At 42.9% G+C, this 15,898-nt stretch overlaps 1 protein-coding gene across 1 annotated transcript in view; it reads left to right on the top strand.

Annotated features, from left to right (window-relative positions):
- Positions 1 to 15,898, top strand: part of LOC141113947 (EF-hand calcium-binding domain-containing protein 6-like) — a 198,439-nt gene that overhangs the window by 121,047 nt on the left and 61,494 nt on the right. Inside the window, exon 12 of the mRNA XM_073607324.1 lies at positions 8,066 to 8,131. Coding sequence (XP_073463425.1) covers positions 8,066 to 8,131 — 66 coding nt within the window. The remainder of the gene's footprint in view (positions 1 to 8,065; positions 8,132 to 15,898) is intronic.

Raw genomic sequence — 15,898 nt, 5'->3', positions numbered from 1 at the left:
CCCCCCCAGACTGACGTCAGCAGGGAACTCTCGGTCCCTCCCGCTGCATCTATCAGACGGGGAGAGGAGAGAGGTGGCAGGTCACGTGACCGCTGATCAGCGCTCACAAATAAGGTATATACGCCTTTTTTTTAATACAACACACACACAGGGGGACATATCATTAGGAGACTGAGTGGATTATATAAAGTAAATAATGTGGGTTAACAAACCCTTTAAAAAATTCTGTCAAGGCAAGCGATAGCGCTCCTTTCATACCCATGCAGATGTGATAGTGGGAGCATTTTTTTAGATTACATCATGCACTAAGATAGGGCTACCCAACACACTAATATCATGCCAAAGAAGTGATTGTGGTCTTCGGCAACTTTGCCTCCTTATTCTGTACACTACGCTGTGCATTCCTTATTTCACACCACCTCAATCTGTACAATACTCTGTACATTTCCTATTCCACACGACCTCATTCTATACACTGTGTTGTACAATCCCTATTCCACACTGCCTCAGTCTATACAGGGGAATTCCACTCATAGACCGTAGTCACCAGTACAGGTTTCCCCACTGGAGGATTTCCCCACCATTCAAAAATCTTGAATTTCCCATCCTTTTTTTTTCCAGAGACAATAGCCACTAGGGCCAATAAGGAGGGTGGATATTCAAAGTGGTGACGCAGACAGGGACAAAAACCTGACAGACGTCACCATACATGATCTGTACAATCTTCTTTAAATTTATCAACAACTATGTAGTGCAAGAGCCTGCCTGAGTTGATACAGATTGACTGGATAGTTCAGATGTCCTCACATTATATAGATTTGGTAAATCTAAAATTGATTGGACAAATTGTAAGGCCAGACATTTATGGTATAATGTGTATGGTGACCTACATACAGTGTGTATATATATATATATATATATATATATATATATTATATATGTGTTTTTTTTTTTAAACCACCTGACAGTTTCTATCTTTTGGGGTTTTGGGTCTGCACGCCTGCTGACCATTATGAAAGGCTTCCACTGTCCCTGTTGCATTTTTCATTTATTTGATATATATTATGAAGTACGTAGGCAGGTGCAGTCTACTTTCTCCACTGCAGGTGGCGTACTTCTGCAGTGGCATTGCAGTTGGAAAAGAAGTCAAGAGGAACACAGTACCTCTATGGTTTCCTGGGTCACTGGAAAGGCATTCAATTGCATGCTGTTGCCCCATGTGACTCTTGCAGCCTTCTTGAATCAGGCAGCCCCTATTTAAGGCATTGGCTCCTAGGTTTGCTGTACATTTGCGAGTTGGTAGAGTAGGGACAGGTACCTCGCTTGGTAGGATAGTGCTAGTGGCAGGGAAAGAATCCTGACCAGGAGGGAAAGCATAGGGCTTGCAACTTCTCTGGACACTTGGCTGTTGGGCACAAGATGGCTAGGCCACACATTCTTCCCCTCTCTACAGATGTGGGCAGTTCAGTTGCATTCTGCTCTCTACACGCTATTGGAACTGTGAGTGTTCCCGGTTCGGCTGCCTTCCCACCGGATTATTTGTGAACTGTTTCTGCATTATTTTAATACAAGTTCTCTTGTTGTACTGGGACTGAGTGTGTTATTCTGCCACACTGTGCTGCACCCCACCTACACTTGGCAGCAGGGTTGGTGCAAGGATTTTTGACACCCTAGGCGAAACCTCATTTTGCTGCCCCCCTGGCTCCACCGCTTTGCCCTGCCCATGTATACCCCACCTTTTTAATGAAGCACCCATCAAATGCAGCCCATCAGCTCCCATCAAATGCAGCCTTGCCAGAGCCCATCAATGCAGCCTACCAGCACCCATCAATGAATGTTTGCTTGCTTTTATTCATTTGAGAGTCGGGACACAGATACAGTCCTCCACTGCCGCTGCGCCTGACACTATGTGCGATTGGAGCGGTGGCTGCCTGCTGATGCTAAGACTTAGTTGCTTACTGCAAAGAGAAGAGAGTATGAACACCATTGGCCGGTTGCCCTAGGCAGGAGTGGGCCCTAGGCGGCTGCCTAGTTTGCCTAGTGGTAGCACTGGCCCTGCTTGGCAGCAGACAGCAGGATTTGTCCCTTGCAGCTGGTGTGGAGGGAGGATTGGGCTTCAGCATAGCTCTGCTAGGATCTGCCTTAGTGCTAATATCGAAGTTCAATGGCTCTAATATTCCCTTAGCAGAGTGGGAGGAGAGACTGGAATGTGCCGCGTGCCTGTATCAGGTTTCGGCCCCATGCAGTGATGCTGCTGCCCGAACACAAGTGAACTACCTTTGAAAAAATCATATCACACCTGGAGGACCTGTTTGGGGAAGATACTGCTTCCGGAGCTGAGGCAAAGGTTCCTCCTAAGGAAACAACAGGAGGATGAAAATCTCACCCATTTTGCGGTAGCCATGCAGAACCTGTGGAGGCTCCAGGAAAAGAGGTATATGCGTGACTGCATTAACATCACTGACACAGACCACATAGTAAAGGATCAATTCATAGCAGGCCTGAAGTCTGGCCCCATCCGAATGGGATTTGCAAGAGAAAGTTAAGGCGCAAACCATCACCTCCTTTCACAATGCAGTGGTGGACGTGGTTGCGTGGGAACAGGAAGAGACGGATGCGACGATAGCAGTAACCAAGAAATTTGAACCTGCATAGTTCAAAGAAGAAGCACCGTCACCCCTGTCAGCTATGCAAACCGTGCTGCCAAAAGTAGCTTAGGATGAGGCCGCCTTGAAACAGGAGGTAGCCCCCTCTAAGAAGGACTCACCCCAACCCCATAGAGGCAAGAACCCACTCCACAGGGACCCTGTAGTGGACCAAAAATGCTGAAGGTGTGGCTGTTGTGGACACACATCCTAGAACTGTGGGTAGTCTGGATTCAGAAACCTCTCCAGGTCGTCTTTAAACTACTAACTCCCAAGGCAGAGGGAGGATCCCCCCGGGACCAACAACCCAAAGTCCCAGCAAGTCAGAGTTTAAGCAAGTCAGCAAGTTTAAGTGTACACTTTGTATGTTTTATACTTTTATAAGTTTTATGGAATAAATGTTACAGTTTTAGCATTAGCAGAGAGCACTATTTGTTGCTTCATTTGATTCATTTGATTAAATTGATTCGCATTTTAATGAGTGAAATAAGTATTTGACCCCCTTCACAAAACATGACTTAGTACTTGGTGGCAAAATCCTTGTTGGCAATCACAGAGGTCAGACATTTCTTGTAGTTGGCCACCAGGTTTGCACACATCTCACGTGGGAGTTTGTCCCACTCCTCTTTGCAGATCCTCTCCAAGGCATTACGGTTTTGAGGCTGAGGTTTGCTAACTTGAACCTTCAGCTTCCTCCACATATTTTCTATGGTATTAAGGTGTGGAGACTGGCTAGGCCATTCCAGGAGCTTGATGTGCTTCTTCTCGAGCCACTCCTTTGTTGCCTTGGCCATGTGTTTTAGGTCATTGTAATGCTGGAATACCCATCCACGACCCATTTTCAATGCCCTGGCTGAGGGAAGGAGGTTCTCACCCAAGATTTGATGGTACATGCCCCCGTCCATCGTCCCTATGATGCAGTAAAGTTGTCCTATTCCCTTAGCAGAAAAACACCCCCAAAGCATAATGTTTCCACCTCGTGTTTGACGGTGGGGATGGTGTTCTTGGGGTCATAGGCAGCATTCCTCCTCCTCCAAACGCGGTGAGTTGAGTTAATGCCAAAGAGCTTGACTTTGGTCTCATCTGACCACAACACTTTCACCCAGTTCTTCTCTGAAACATTCAGATGTTCATCAGCAAACTTCAGACGGGCCTGTACATGTGCTTTCTTGAGCAGGGGGACCTTGCGGGCGCTGCAGGATTTCAGTCCTTCACAGCGTAGTGTGTTAGCAATTGTTTTCTTGGTGACTATGGTCCCAACTGCCCTGAGATCATTGACAAGATTCTCTCATTTAGTTCTGGGCTAATTTCTCACCGTTCTCATGATCATTGAAACTCCACGAGGTGAGATCTTGCATTAAGCTCAGACAGAGGGAGATTGACAGTTATTTTGTGTTTCTTCCATTTGCGAATAATCGCACCAACTGTTGTCACCCTCTCACTCTCTCACCAAGCTGCGCGGCGATGGACTTGTAGCCCATTCCAGCCTTGTGTAGGTCTATCTTGCAACCTTGGTTCCCTTACCACCTTTGAGTCCTTATGCGTATACCTGCCAGAATCTAAACATATGTTATCGCAAATGTATAGACTGGTCCTTAGTGCCCAATATACCTCAGTCCTCTACTTCATTAGAGAACGAGAGAGAGAAATGGGTCACACTTTTACTCCTCCACAGATTCAAAGACTGATCAAACTGACTCACTCCACCACCATAAGCTCCCGCACACAAGAAATGTCTTATAAATTTCCTACTAGATGGTACCGGACCCATGTCTGTCTAGCACAGATGTACCTGACAGTAGATGCCCACTGCTGTAGGGGCTGCGATCAGCAGGTCATGTTCCTCCATTTTATGGTGGTCCTGCCCCAAGATCAAACCATTCTCGGAGGCCATTACCCTATGGATTAAACGGATGACTCTCAGACCCATAGAATTCTCCCCTCTGCACTTTCTTTTCAATGGGGTTCCCTCCTCCAGCAAACTTTACAAAAAAAAATGTCACTCCACATCTATTGAATGCAGCCAAATCATTAATACCTAGGTTTTGGAAACAATCTACACATCCTATAAAAGCTTTTATAATGGAGCAGCGCTAAATCAAAATAGACCAATATAAATATACATGTCAAAAATCATATATTCAAATAAACATAAAAAAGTGAAAAAAGTGCTGAATAACGAATAAAAATGTAAATAAGGTCAGTGCAGAAAATGTGAAGATCAAAAAATCGTGAAATTAAGTCCTTCTTGTAAGATAAATGGTGTGTAATTGACAAATAAATCCCATCGTCATCGTACATGCAATAAGTAAAACATCTCTCATGGTGTAGTATATAATAATGTTTTTTTTAAAACAAAGGTAGACTTACATTTAAAATTGTAGAGTAACCACAGCTAAGTGGGGTCACACATCAGCAGAACGCTGAAAAGAGAAGCTTCTGGTTTTGGTCGTAACCAGAAGTGACGTAACCTGGCTTCTCCCGACGCGTTGCGTCACTGTCATGTGACTTTATCAACGGTTGGACCCTTGTTGTTTTGGATAAACCATTATTATATACTACACCATGAGGAGACGTTTTCCTTATTGCATGTATGATGACCATTGAAAGATGATATCTTATGGAGATTGCTTTGGCAGTTTGATGCGCATTTTCTTTGGATTTAAGGTAAGCGGCCATTACACCTGGTGGCGGATTTGTGCCCTTTTTGAGATTCTGCACTAACATATCATCGCTGACACTGGGATTTATTTGTCAATTACTCATCATTTATCTTGGAAGAAGGACTTCATTTCACTATTTTTTGATCTTCACATTTTCTGCACTGGACTTATTTACATTTGTATTCAATATTCAGCACATTTTTTCACTTTTTTATGTTTATTTGAATATATGATATTTGACATGTATATTTATATTGGTGTATTTTGATTTAGCGCTGCTCCATTATATAAGCTTTTATTATCAGTGGTGTTAGTGACACTATAGGAGTTTGGCAGCTTTATTAACCACTTTTGCACCACACTTTGTCACTTGATTCGTGATTGTAATCTATACACTGAGGAGCGAATAAGTTCCTTCTCATTTTTCAAATCCACATGTCATACTTTGTTGGACTGGAAAAGAGAGGTTGATGTAATTATGGAGGATGAACAATGGGTTCATACAATCAAAGACCAACAAGACAAGTTTAAAGACATATGGGCAGGTTGGATGTACTATTCTTCAGCGATCTCCACAGATTAAATGCCATTGCTGCACACTACCCAAGTAATGCTTTCATTGCTGCATATTCCTCTCACAGATGCACCTGCTATTTGTTAATGGGTCCCAATTTTCCCTTTTTGTTTTCCTTACCTCTGGGGTTGTTTTTTCCCCATTCCCCCATTTTCCTTTATCATCGCCCATGATGTGTAGGTTAATTTGAGATGTGTTTGTACAATGTCTACATTTCACATATCACAGGCGGGTGTAGGTGCATGTACGAATTCATTTCTGGTGATGTGCCTTGGTTAATCCACATCTGCCTTGTCATTGTTGCACCCGTGTTGAGGATGGTGCGGAGTCGGATGGGACACTGAGGCGCCCTTCCATTGGACGCTTTTCATCTACTTCACCTGCCTGGGATCTTTGAATGTTTTATATTTGTTACTAACAGCTAACCTCAATACTAAATGTACTTGTTTACACATTTATAGACTGATCCCACTTGGTTACTATCTTACTACTTATACATTTTTTGTACTTTCTGTAAACTTCAATAAAAATGATATTATTTTAAAAAAATAAAATAACGCATGAGGAAACAATTGTACAAATGTTCAATTCACTAAGAATTTGGCGGTAAATAGCTCATGCGGTAAAATACCCGCAATGCGGTAATTTTTCGCACGGTAGCTGGTTGTAAAAAAAAACATGCCATCAATTAAAAATCCTTAAACAAAACAGCATACAGTTTTTTGGTGAATGAGTGGGGGTACTATGTACCCCACATTCATTCACATGGGTGGCCAGGATCTGGAGGCCCCCTTGTCAAAGGGGGCTTCCAGATTCTGATAATCCCCCTCCCGCAGCCCCCATTAACCATGAGCCAGGGTTGTGGGGAAAAGGCCTTTGTCCCCATGAACATAGAGACAAGGTTTTGGGAGGGCAGAGTCCCCCTACCCCAAAACCCCCCATGTTGAGAGCATGTGGCCTGGTATGGTTCAGGAGCTGCTGGGCTGCATGCTCGGATAAGGGTTTGGCATGGATTTTGGGGGGGACCCCATACCGTTGTTTTTAAAAATTTTGGCGTGGGGTTCCCCTTAAAATCCACACCAGACCTGAAGGGCCTGGTATGGATTGAGTGGAGACCCCCCATGCTGTTTTTTAAAATAATGTTTAAGTACAGCATGTTTTTTTTTTTAGATTTAATCATCTGTTGTTAAGGACATGGCGGCTGGTTTCCTGGCCAGCACCTTAACAACCAGCTATTGGGGGGGGGGACCCCCACGCTGCATCTGAGCAATACCGCATGTGATACTGCCAGCAAAATCCTGGTGATAAATATTGCATCTTTTTTTTACTTTTTGTTTCGTTTGTGAATTGGACTTAAAGCGGAGTTCCACACAAAAATGGAACTTCCGCTTTTCGGAACCCTCCCCCCCTCCGGTGTCACATTTGGCACCTTTCAGGGGGGAGGGGGGTGCAGATACCTGTCTAAGACAGGTATTTGCACCCACTTCCGGCATAGACTCCCATGGGAGTCTACGCCTCTTCCCGTCCCCACCGCGCTGTCTGCTGGGAACACACAGCTCCCAGGAGAGAGCGGGGACCACTTGGGACGCGCAGCGCGACTCGCGCATGCGCAGTAGGGAACCGGGAAGTGAAGCCGCAACGCTTCACTTCCTGATTCCCTCACCAAGGATGGCGGCGGCAGCTGCCGAGAACCGAGCGGGTTCTCGGCGTCCCCTGCCGACATCGCTGGACCCTGGGACAGGTAAGTGGCCATGTATTAAAAGTCAGCATCTGCAGTATTTGTAGCTGCTGGCTTTTAATATTTTTTTTTTTTGGCGTTGTGGGTGGACCCCCGCTTTAACAGCTTACTGCATGTTTTTTTGCGACATTTACCAGGACATTTTTCATTTTGCGTTAAATACAGCATAATCATTTTTTTTTTGTACATTTGTTTAAGACATGCAATAATTTATGCAAATTAGTCACGTTACTGCGTTATCGCATGCGGTAACCGTTAGTGAATTGACCCCCTTGTCTTATCTGTTCATTTGGCTGAATGTGTACAACTTAGGTACATGTCTTTGTTAGCAGTGGTGTTGTTACTTTTTGTCCATTTCAATACTAAAAACATGTTTTTTTGGTTTAAAAAAGTATGAAATAATTTGGATATATATTACTGACATACTTTCCCCCTTTTTTCCCAGAAAAATTGATAAATACAGCAGAAATGTCATCAGTCAGCAGGAATTTCGAGCTGCAATAGAAAGCAGGTAGGTACATTGAGACTGGATATTCCAAATACATTATAATTCATGTATAATTAAGTTGTTTCTCCTTCTGTTTTGTCGGATTATACATTATTACATGTCCACCTACTTTCCGCAAGCTCATTGTGGTTGATTTACTAAAACTGGAGCATGAAAAATCTGGTGCAGCTCTGCATAGAAACCAATCAGGTTCCAGGTTCCAGGTTTTATTGTCAAAGCTTAATTAAACAAGCTGACGTTAGAAGCTACCATGCACGGATACACAAGATTTTTCACTTTCCAGTTTTAGTAAATCAACCCCATTGTGTTATTTACAAGCTTCTGTATAGCCTGCAGACTATTCCCTTCTTCAGACGAATGTAAATGCCTGTGAATCTCTTTACATACGCCCACATCCAAGTCCATTTTGGTCCCCAAAAAATACATGAAAAAGGTGAGTCTTCTTCAGTCTTCACAAACCCAAACAGGATAGATCAGTTGATTACTGGCACAAACAGATGCACATCTGTGCACATCTGCCCCTATAGAGATTTGATGGGTCAGGCTTTCCTCCATCACAAGACAGAGGAAGTTGAAAGGGGGACACAAAAAGTGGCATCCATCCCATTCTGTTGCAATACTGTTTACAGATTCCTTGCTGACATGGAACAGAAAACAGCCAATTGAAAGGGGCTTTAGGCCGTAGGTGGTTGAAAAAAAAATTTCCCTGCAGGGCAATGTCATAATGTGCTAGTATGCATCGCATACTAGTTTGTTATGAGAAACTTACCTTAAAACAAAGCCCTCCAGTGCCACGATGTCGCCACTGAGAGGGCTGACATCTTCCCCTGATGAACATCCAAAAGCTAATTTACTAAAGGAGTTAAGAATCTTCACTCTGTGAAGAAAAAAAAAATCGGAATATTGTAATCAATTATCCAGTCTTGTGAAAAGCCAATTCTTGTACAATCATGTGCAGATAATTTGGCTGGATAACTGAAATTAAAATTTACACATTTTTTTGAGAAGGATTTTTAACTTCTATAGTAAATCAACTCAGAATTGTGCTAAGTGAACAGACTCTATTTTCTCTTGTTCAATATTTTTATTGAAACTCAAAGTACCGGTATATAAGCTATTGGATATGCACATTACTGATATTACATTGTACAGGAATATAACATAGTATTCAGTTACATTGAGTTGACATCAGTGAAGAGCAACATAAGAAAAGTCTGCAAGAACCTAACCTATAACTGAATCAGAAATTCAGACCTTTTGTGAACTTGAGCAGCTAGGAAGTTATTAGTTAATAGTGAGCAAAAGGCAGAGGAGAATGAGTGTCCCAGAGCCAAGATGAGGTCCATCGGGCGCAAAGTGAAAACCCCACAGATCCTATGTTTTTTTTAGTTCTGGTATTGTGAAAGTTTCAACGTTAGTTATACAGCTTTTCTACACCAGATACAAAATTATATAATCGCTCATATATAACAATTAAAGCAGAATTTCACTTTCTCAATCAGCATGGACTCTTTTTAATCCTTATGCTGCCAGCATTAGTAAATAGATAGGAAGGTATATCATATTTATTTTTTAAACAACCTTTTTTTTCCCTGCAATTTATCAGTTACTTCCTGGTTTCCAGGCCTAGGCAAATGTTGTCATACCTTCCAGAAGTATTCAAGCTGGAGGGGAGGGGTTTTCTCCGCTAAACACACCCCTCCTGTCTGCATGCCTGAGCTAAGGGCAGAAGGATTCCAGGAAGTAAATGCTAAATTAATCATTTGCCCTTGCTCAAGATGGCCATGGCCATAAATGCTAACGGATGTTTTTTAAAAATGATTTTTGGCTTGTAGTGCTCAGATGCAGTGTAGTTCTGCTTTAAGAGTGAAAAATAATTGAAAGTTTTTCATGTTTGAATTCACCACAATGTATTTGCTTGCTGATGGGTGGAATGGTTAATAAACTACATCAAGAATCATAACCTTTCAGCTAAGAATGCACCGACACCAGTTTTCTAAGACTCATTATGAGTACCGATATATCTTCTCAAGTACTCGCCGATACCAATTACTGATACCTATTTTTAGTGTCATGTGACAGTTTATATATATGTATATATATATATATATATATGTGTGTGTATGTGTGTATATATATATATATATATATATATATATATATAGATATGAGATGGATGCGCTTTGAGCTGCATCCGATTCACATGATGTGAACCAGCCTTTTCACTGGAGCCGGTTCACATATGTCCAGGCCAGTCGCAGCACATTTTTAAAAAGAGTCCAGTACGATTTTGAGTACGATTCAGGTGTGACTTCCACTGTCATACACTTTTGGCAGTTTGCAACTAAATCGCACCTGAACCGCTAAACAAAGTCTCATTGGAGAGGTCTGAAATCCCAAAGGTATCAGTCTTAGTATCGGAGCATTTGCACGATTACAAGTACTTGTGCAAATGCTTAGTATTGGCAACGATACTGATATCGGTATCAATAATGGTGCAGTGCTTCTTTTAGCCAAGTTTTGGTCCTTTGGCCTGATTTATTACATTTTGTCCTCCACATGATTGAATATTTATTTATTCTTCATGTTACAGCATTTACTTAAGCACATTTTAATAAATCAGGTCCATTACATAGCTGTAATGTGATGTTACACAAATTCATGATCAGCCAATATACAGTGCTCATAAGTTTACATACCCTGACAGAATTTATGATTGCTTGGCCATTTTTCAGAGAATATGAATAACACAAAAACTTTTCTTTCACTTATGGTTAGTGTTTGGCTGAAGCCATTTATTATCAATCAACTGTGTTTGTTTATTTTTTTTAAATCATAATCACAACAGAAACTACCCAAATGACCCTGATCAAAAGTTTGCATACCCTGGTGATTTTGGCCTGATAACATGCACACAAGTTGACACAAAAGGGGTTTGAATGGCTATTAAAGGTAACCATCCTCACCTGTGATCTGTTTGCTTGTAATTAGTGTGTGTGTATAAAAGGTCAATGCGTTTCTGGACACTTGACAAACATAGTCTCTAAAAAATGGCCAAAAATCATAAATTCTGCCAGGGTATGTAAACATATGAGCACAACTGTATTGGTTGGGAGTAGGGATGATCTATCTAACCTTGGAAGATAGCTGTCATTGCTGGGCTCCTGCTGTGTATACAAAGGGGTAGGGATACTTGCGTCATCACTGATCTATCCTGGCCCTTTGGGTACTTCAGTTGTGCGGCAGGGAATCTCCAGCCCATAGCTCATTGCCCCAGCAAAGACAGTTAACATTCTTATCTGTTAAAATAAAAAAGGACAGTTAACTTTCAGACGAACTTGGGTTTGGACCAAAAGCAATTCCAAACCCAAGCCTATCACTAGTTGGGAGTAAAATACTGGAGGCGGTCACCAAGAAATAAGTGCACTCATGTGACCCAGAAGAGAAGTATGGCCAAAAAAGCTTTGGCCATACTTCTCCCTTAAAAGAGAAGTATGTTTTTTTCAAGATTCATATCTACCTAGGTGGATGCAGCTTCGGTCCGATGCTGCATCTGTCCCCCGCCGCCTCTGCACTGAGAACCGATCGATCAAACACTGCCGATGGCTCGGTTCTCACAGCTCCCCGAGCAGAGAGCTGCTGACTGTCACTCAGCAGCTCTTCTCTCTGCTCTTCCACGCTCACTGGAGTGCTGAGTTGTGGAGGGGCGGGGAGCGGCCGTCTCAGGCTCACAGCGGCTCGCTTAGAGGCTGAGACGGGTATCAGTCCAGGCACCTGGCGGATCCAGACTTTATTGTCGTGATGGCGCGGTGCCTGGACTGATTTCTGTGACATCAGCAGAGAACGGACTTCAGTTCGCTCTCTGCTGAAAACGGGTCACAGGAGTACAAAACGAATTGCACTCCTGTGACCCATAGGAGAAGACTAGCCAAACGAGTTTGGGCTGGACTTCTCCTTTAAATCAGATTGAAAACTTTATTTCAAGTTTCTTGCTCTGATTCTCTAATTAGACCATCCAAATAATTAGAAAAACACTTTTTTTGCCTTCAAAAGAAATCTGGAATGTCTCCTCTAGAAAGCTGAATCAGGATTTCTTTTACTTGAGAAAATAAGGCTTTCATTTAAGTGCAGTAGGATTGGTGCTGCTTCTATGCTATAAGAATAAGTCCGTCTATAACCAGGAAGGATTAGGAAGTTTTATGCAGAGCTGGCAGTGCATGAGTGTCTATTGTAGAAGAGGGGTTGTGGATACATGTCATCTTCCACTGGATATCTTATGAGACTTATATGTCCACATAACAAAGATATTTCTGAGTATTTCCACCCCCCATCATCTTCCCCCGCTGCTCCTCTGCCTTCCTCTTCACTGTCTCACAACCTCCGTCGCCCAGCTTCCCACTATTGTGTCCTAATCCTACCATTGTCTCAATATTCCATCACTGTCTCCAATTCAGCTCTCATGCATAACCGCTATTGTTAGATTGTGGATAACTGGCATAAAAATGAAACTTTTATAAGGATGCTTTGGTCATTCAAAATAAAGCCAGTGATATGTTAAGGACGTGTCTGACTGGTTTTCTAATCCAACTGTCCCATGCCACAAGTGTACAGGAATACCTTGGCTACCCATAGACAATAGAGATAATGCTTGTGGGAGAATGACACTTTTCCCAACTCAAGGATTCATCTAATGGTCTTGTGACCATGTTTGTCTTGTAATTGTTCTATATACTGTATATATATATATATATGCCTGCCAGTGACAACATAATATTTCTATATATGTGCACAATTATCAGAGTTTACCATGTCATTGTGATCTATTAGCAGCTGGCAATAGACATCACTGAACTGCTTGTTATCTTCCATCTGATCAATTCAGAATGGTGTACTATCTGGCATATAACAAACCATCAGAGCACCGTTGTTTCCTTCCCTAAGTCTCTGTTCCATGGCCTATTTCTGGACAATGTTATAACCAGTAATTCCTATTGCTCTCATAAAATGGATCAAGGAATTTTAGCTGCCACATGGGTCACAGGGAGTCTCAATAATTACATAAGGTCTCACATGACATGTCAGGTCCCTGCAAGCTTTATATAATCTCATATACATCTGTTTTCAATGCTTGATAGGAAACTTATCTGTGTGCCGGAGCCCTTGTTCTTTGTATGATATGATCACTGTGGTTATAAGCTAGCTGCAATGAAATGCACATATGCAGTGTAGATACGGATTGTAAAAATCAGGTGTGTTAAGAGTTATAGACAGACAATAGAAAGTTTGTCTGTACTACCAAACATATAGGGGTTGATTTACTAAAACTGGTGCAAAATCTAGCTTCCAGGTTAACTGAACAAGCTTGTAAGGGGGGAATTAGCGTGGCTGTATTATAGAGGGAAACACACTGCGTGGTATTGTAAATGAAGTAACTTTAATTGCCAGATAAGCAGCAGTGGAAAATGATATTTAGAAAAGTGGAGTAAACAGTTTTCTTGTTAGCATATAAGGCACAGATTCACAGCCCATTCACCAAAGATACAGAATGCGGCTCAGTAAACTGGCACTGTAGTTATTATTCCTCTCTTCAGGAACATCAGTGTTATACAAGGCACATTTTGATTACTTTCCAAAGCCTGGTTGTCCTTAAGCAGGTCTGAAAGCTGCAGCAGAGATGATTTAACAGGAAAATACGCTGTCTCAGATGATCTTCTATCACAAGCACAGCAGCAGTGCTGATAGGCAGGACTCCTGAGGATCCCTGTTCTGTCCCTGCAGGCTGGAACACTCCCTGAATAAGGCCTAGCTTTCCCTCACAGGCAGTATACCTTTCCCTCACTCATTCCACACACATGTCTCTCAAAATGGTGGCTGGGCCCTCTTTTTATATGGAAGCTAACAGAAGATGGTGGACAAAATCTCGAGAGAACTTGGTACCAAGCAGAACATGAGGCTTCTCCAAGATGGCTGCTGGAGACAAGCTAGAGAACAGTTACAGCCTCAATAGGATTTCACAAAACAGCAGGAAAATACAAAACACATTCTGAATATAACATGACATTTCTGCATGAGAAAGTAAGTATGGTACAATTTTAGTCCCACTTCCTCTCTCAGCCAGCAAGACTGTCCTGTCACAGTTAACTGTATGTGAGGAGGCTACCTACATTTTCCCCTACTTAAAGAATGCAGTCCTCGGCATTCACCTAGGTAAAAGCAATTAAATAGAGCAATAGCATAACAAGCAGACAACCAGTCATAACAGTTCAAGTCACATAATCAGAATACTTGACAGGTTTCAGTCCCCTGGTAGTGCGCCTGGGTAAGCGAGGCTCCGGAACTTGCAACTGCCCATCTCCCTCTGGGGACACAGGGCACCGTTCCTCCTCTGCATCAGAACCAACAGGTGACACTTCATCCACAAGAGGCTCATCTTCAACAGGAGTGGAAGAAGCCTGATTACCTGTAGCTCTTTCAGCTGATAACTCCTCTACTGGTGGCAGAGGGGGTAGATACCACTCTGCTGAATCACTATTGAGGATCGCTGGGCTGCTGTCCCATCTGGCAGATGGAGGAAAATCAGGAACAGGTTCAGCTGACAGTGAATCTGCAGTGAACACACATGGGCAAAGTAGGTTACGGTGCAGTCTCTTGCAAGGCCCATTTGGCTTCTCTGAAACATCATACACGACCTGTCCAGGAAAAGGTTGCTTTTCAACCCGATATGGGCAGGCCTCCCCCTTGGGCTTCAGCTTGTTGTCTCTAATGTGTCTGGGGTTTCACACCAAGACCCTGTCTCCTGGCTTTAGTGGTAGCAAGTTGACAGCACTTTCGTCAGCCAGATCCTGATGCCTCCCCAGCACCATTTGTTTAGCTTGGGCTAGGCAATGCAAATGGTCTTGGACCTACTCATCAGGGGTCCTTGATGTGTAGGGCTCTGGAGTTTCCAATAACAAATCCACAGGTAAATGGCCGCAACGGGCAAACATCAAAAAATGGGGAGTATAACCATTTACTCTATGCACTATGAATCAACCCCAACAGCATGTGATTAAAGAGCTCACAGACACCATCCCCTTGGGGATGATAGGGGGTGGTATGAGATTTTTGAATGCCACTAAGGTGACACTGTTCAGAAAACACCTGAGACTCAAAGTTTGGGCCACATGTTTCCAGAACAGTTTAGCTGTGGTAATGGCAGACTGATCCTTAGTTGGCACGACAATGGCAAACTTAGAAAAGTGGTCCACGAACACCAAGGCATAGCGGAACCCAGATGTTGCAGCTACTGTCAGAAAGTCCATGGTTAATAATTCAAAGGGCTCTCCTGTGCTCACCACCAGAGGGGTAGTTTTCTCTGCTTTTCCCTTGTGAGTGGCACAACTCTGACAGTCCTGACACACCTTCAGCACCGACTTAGTCAGTCCAGGACAAAAAACGTACTTACAAAGAAAAGCCTCTATCCGTTCTGCACAAAAGTGACCTCCAGTACTGTGAAAGACCTGACAGACCTCTAAGGCCTCTGACTGGGGGATGATCAGTTGACAGATAATCTGTGGTTCTCCTGGTATGCATCTTTCCAACATATTCCACTGCTTAAGAAGCTGACACAAGGTTGACGAGAGCCTTCTTCTCTCCCTCTGGTCTGGTTTTCTATTCCTGTCACAATATTTCATGAGCTGACCAATGTCGGGGTCTTTCCACTGAAATTTAATCCACTCTTGAGGAGTATGAATTTCTGGCCCTCTTTGTGGGATTTGGTCACTTTGCAGA

Source organism: Aquarana catesbeiana, linkage group LG01, assembly GCF_042186555.1.
Source record: "Aquarana catesbeiana isolate 2022-GZ linkage group LG01, ASM4218655v1, whole genome shotgun sequence".
In the NCBI taxonomy this organism is placed as follows: domain Eukaryota; kingdom Metazoa; phylum Chordata; class Amphibia; order Anura; family Ranidae; genus Aquarana; species Aquarana catesbeiana.
Note: the sequence above shows the minus strand (reverse complement) of the source record. Positions and strands in the feature narration are given on the sequence as shown.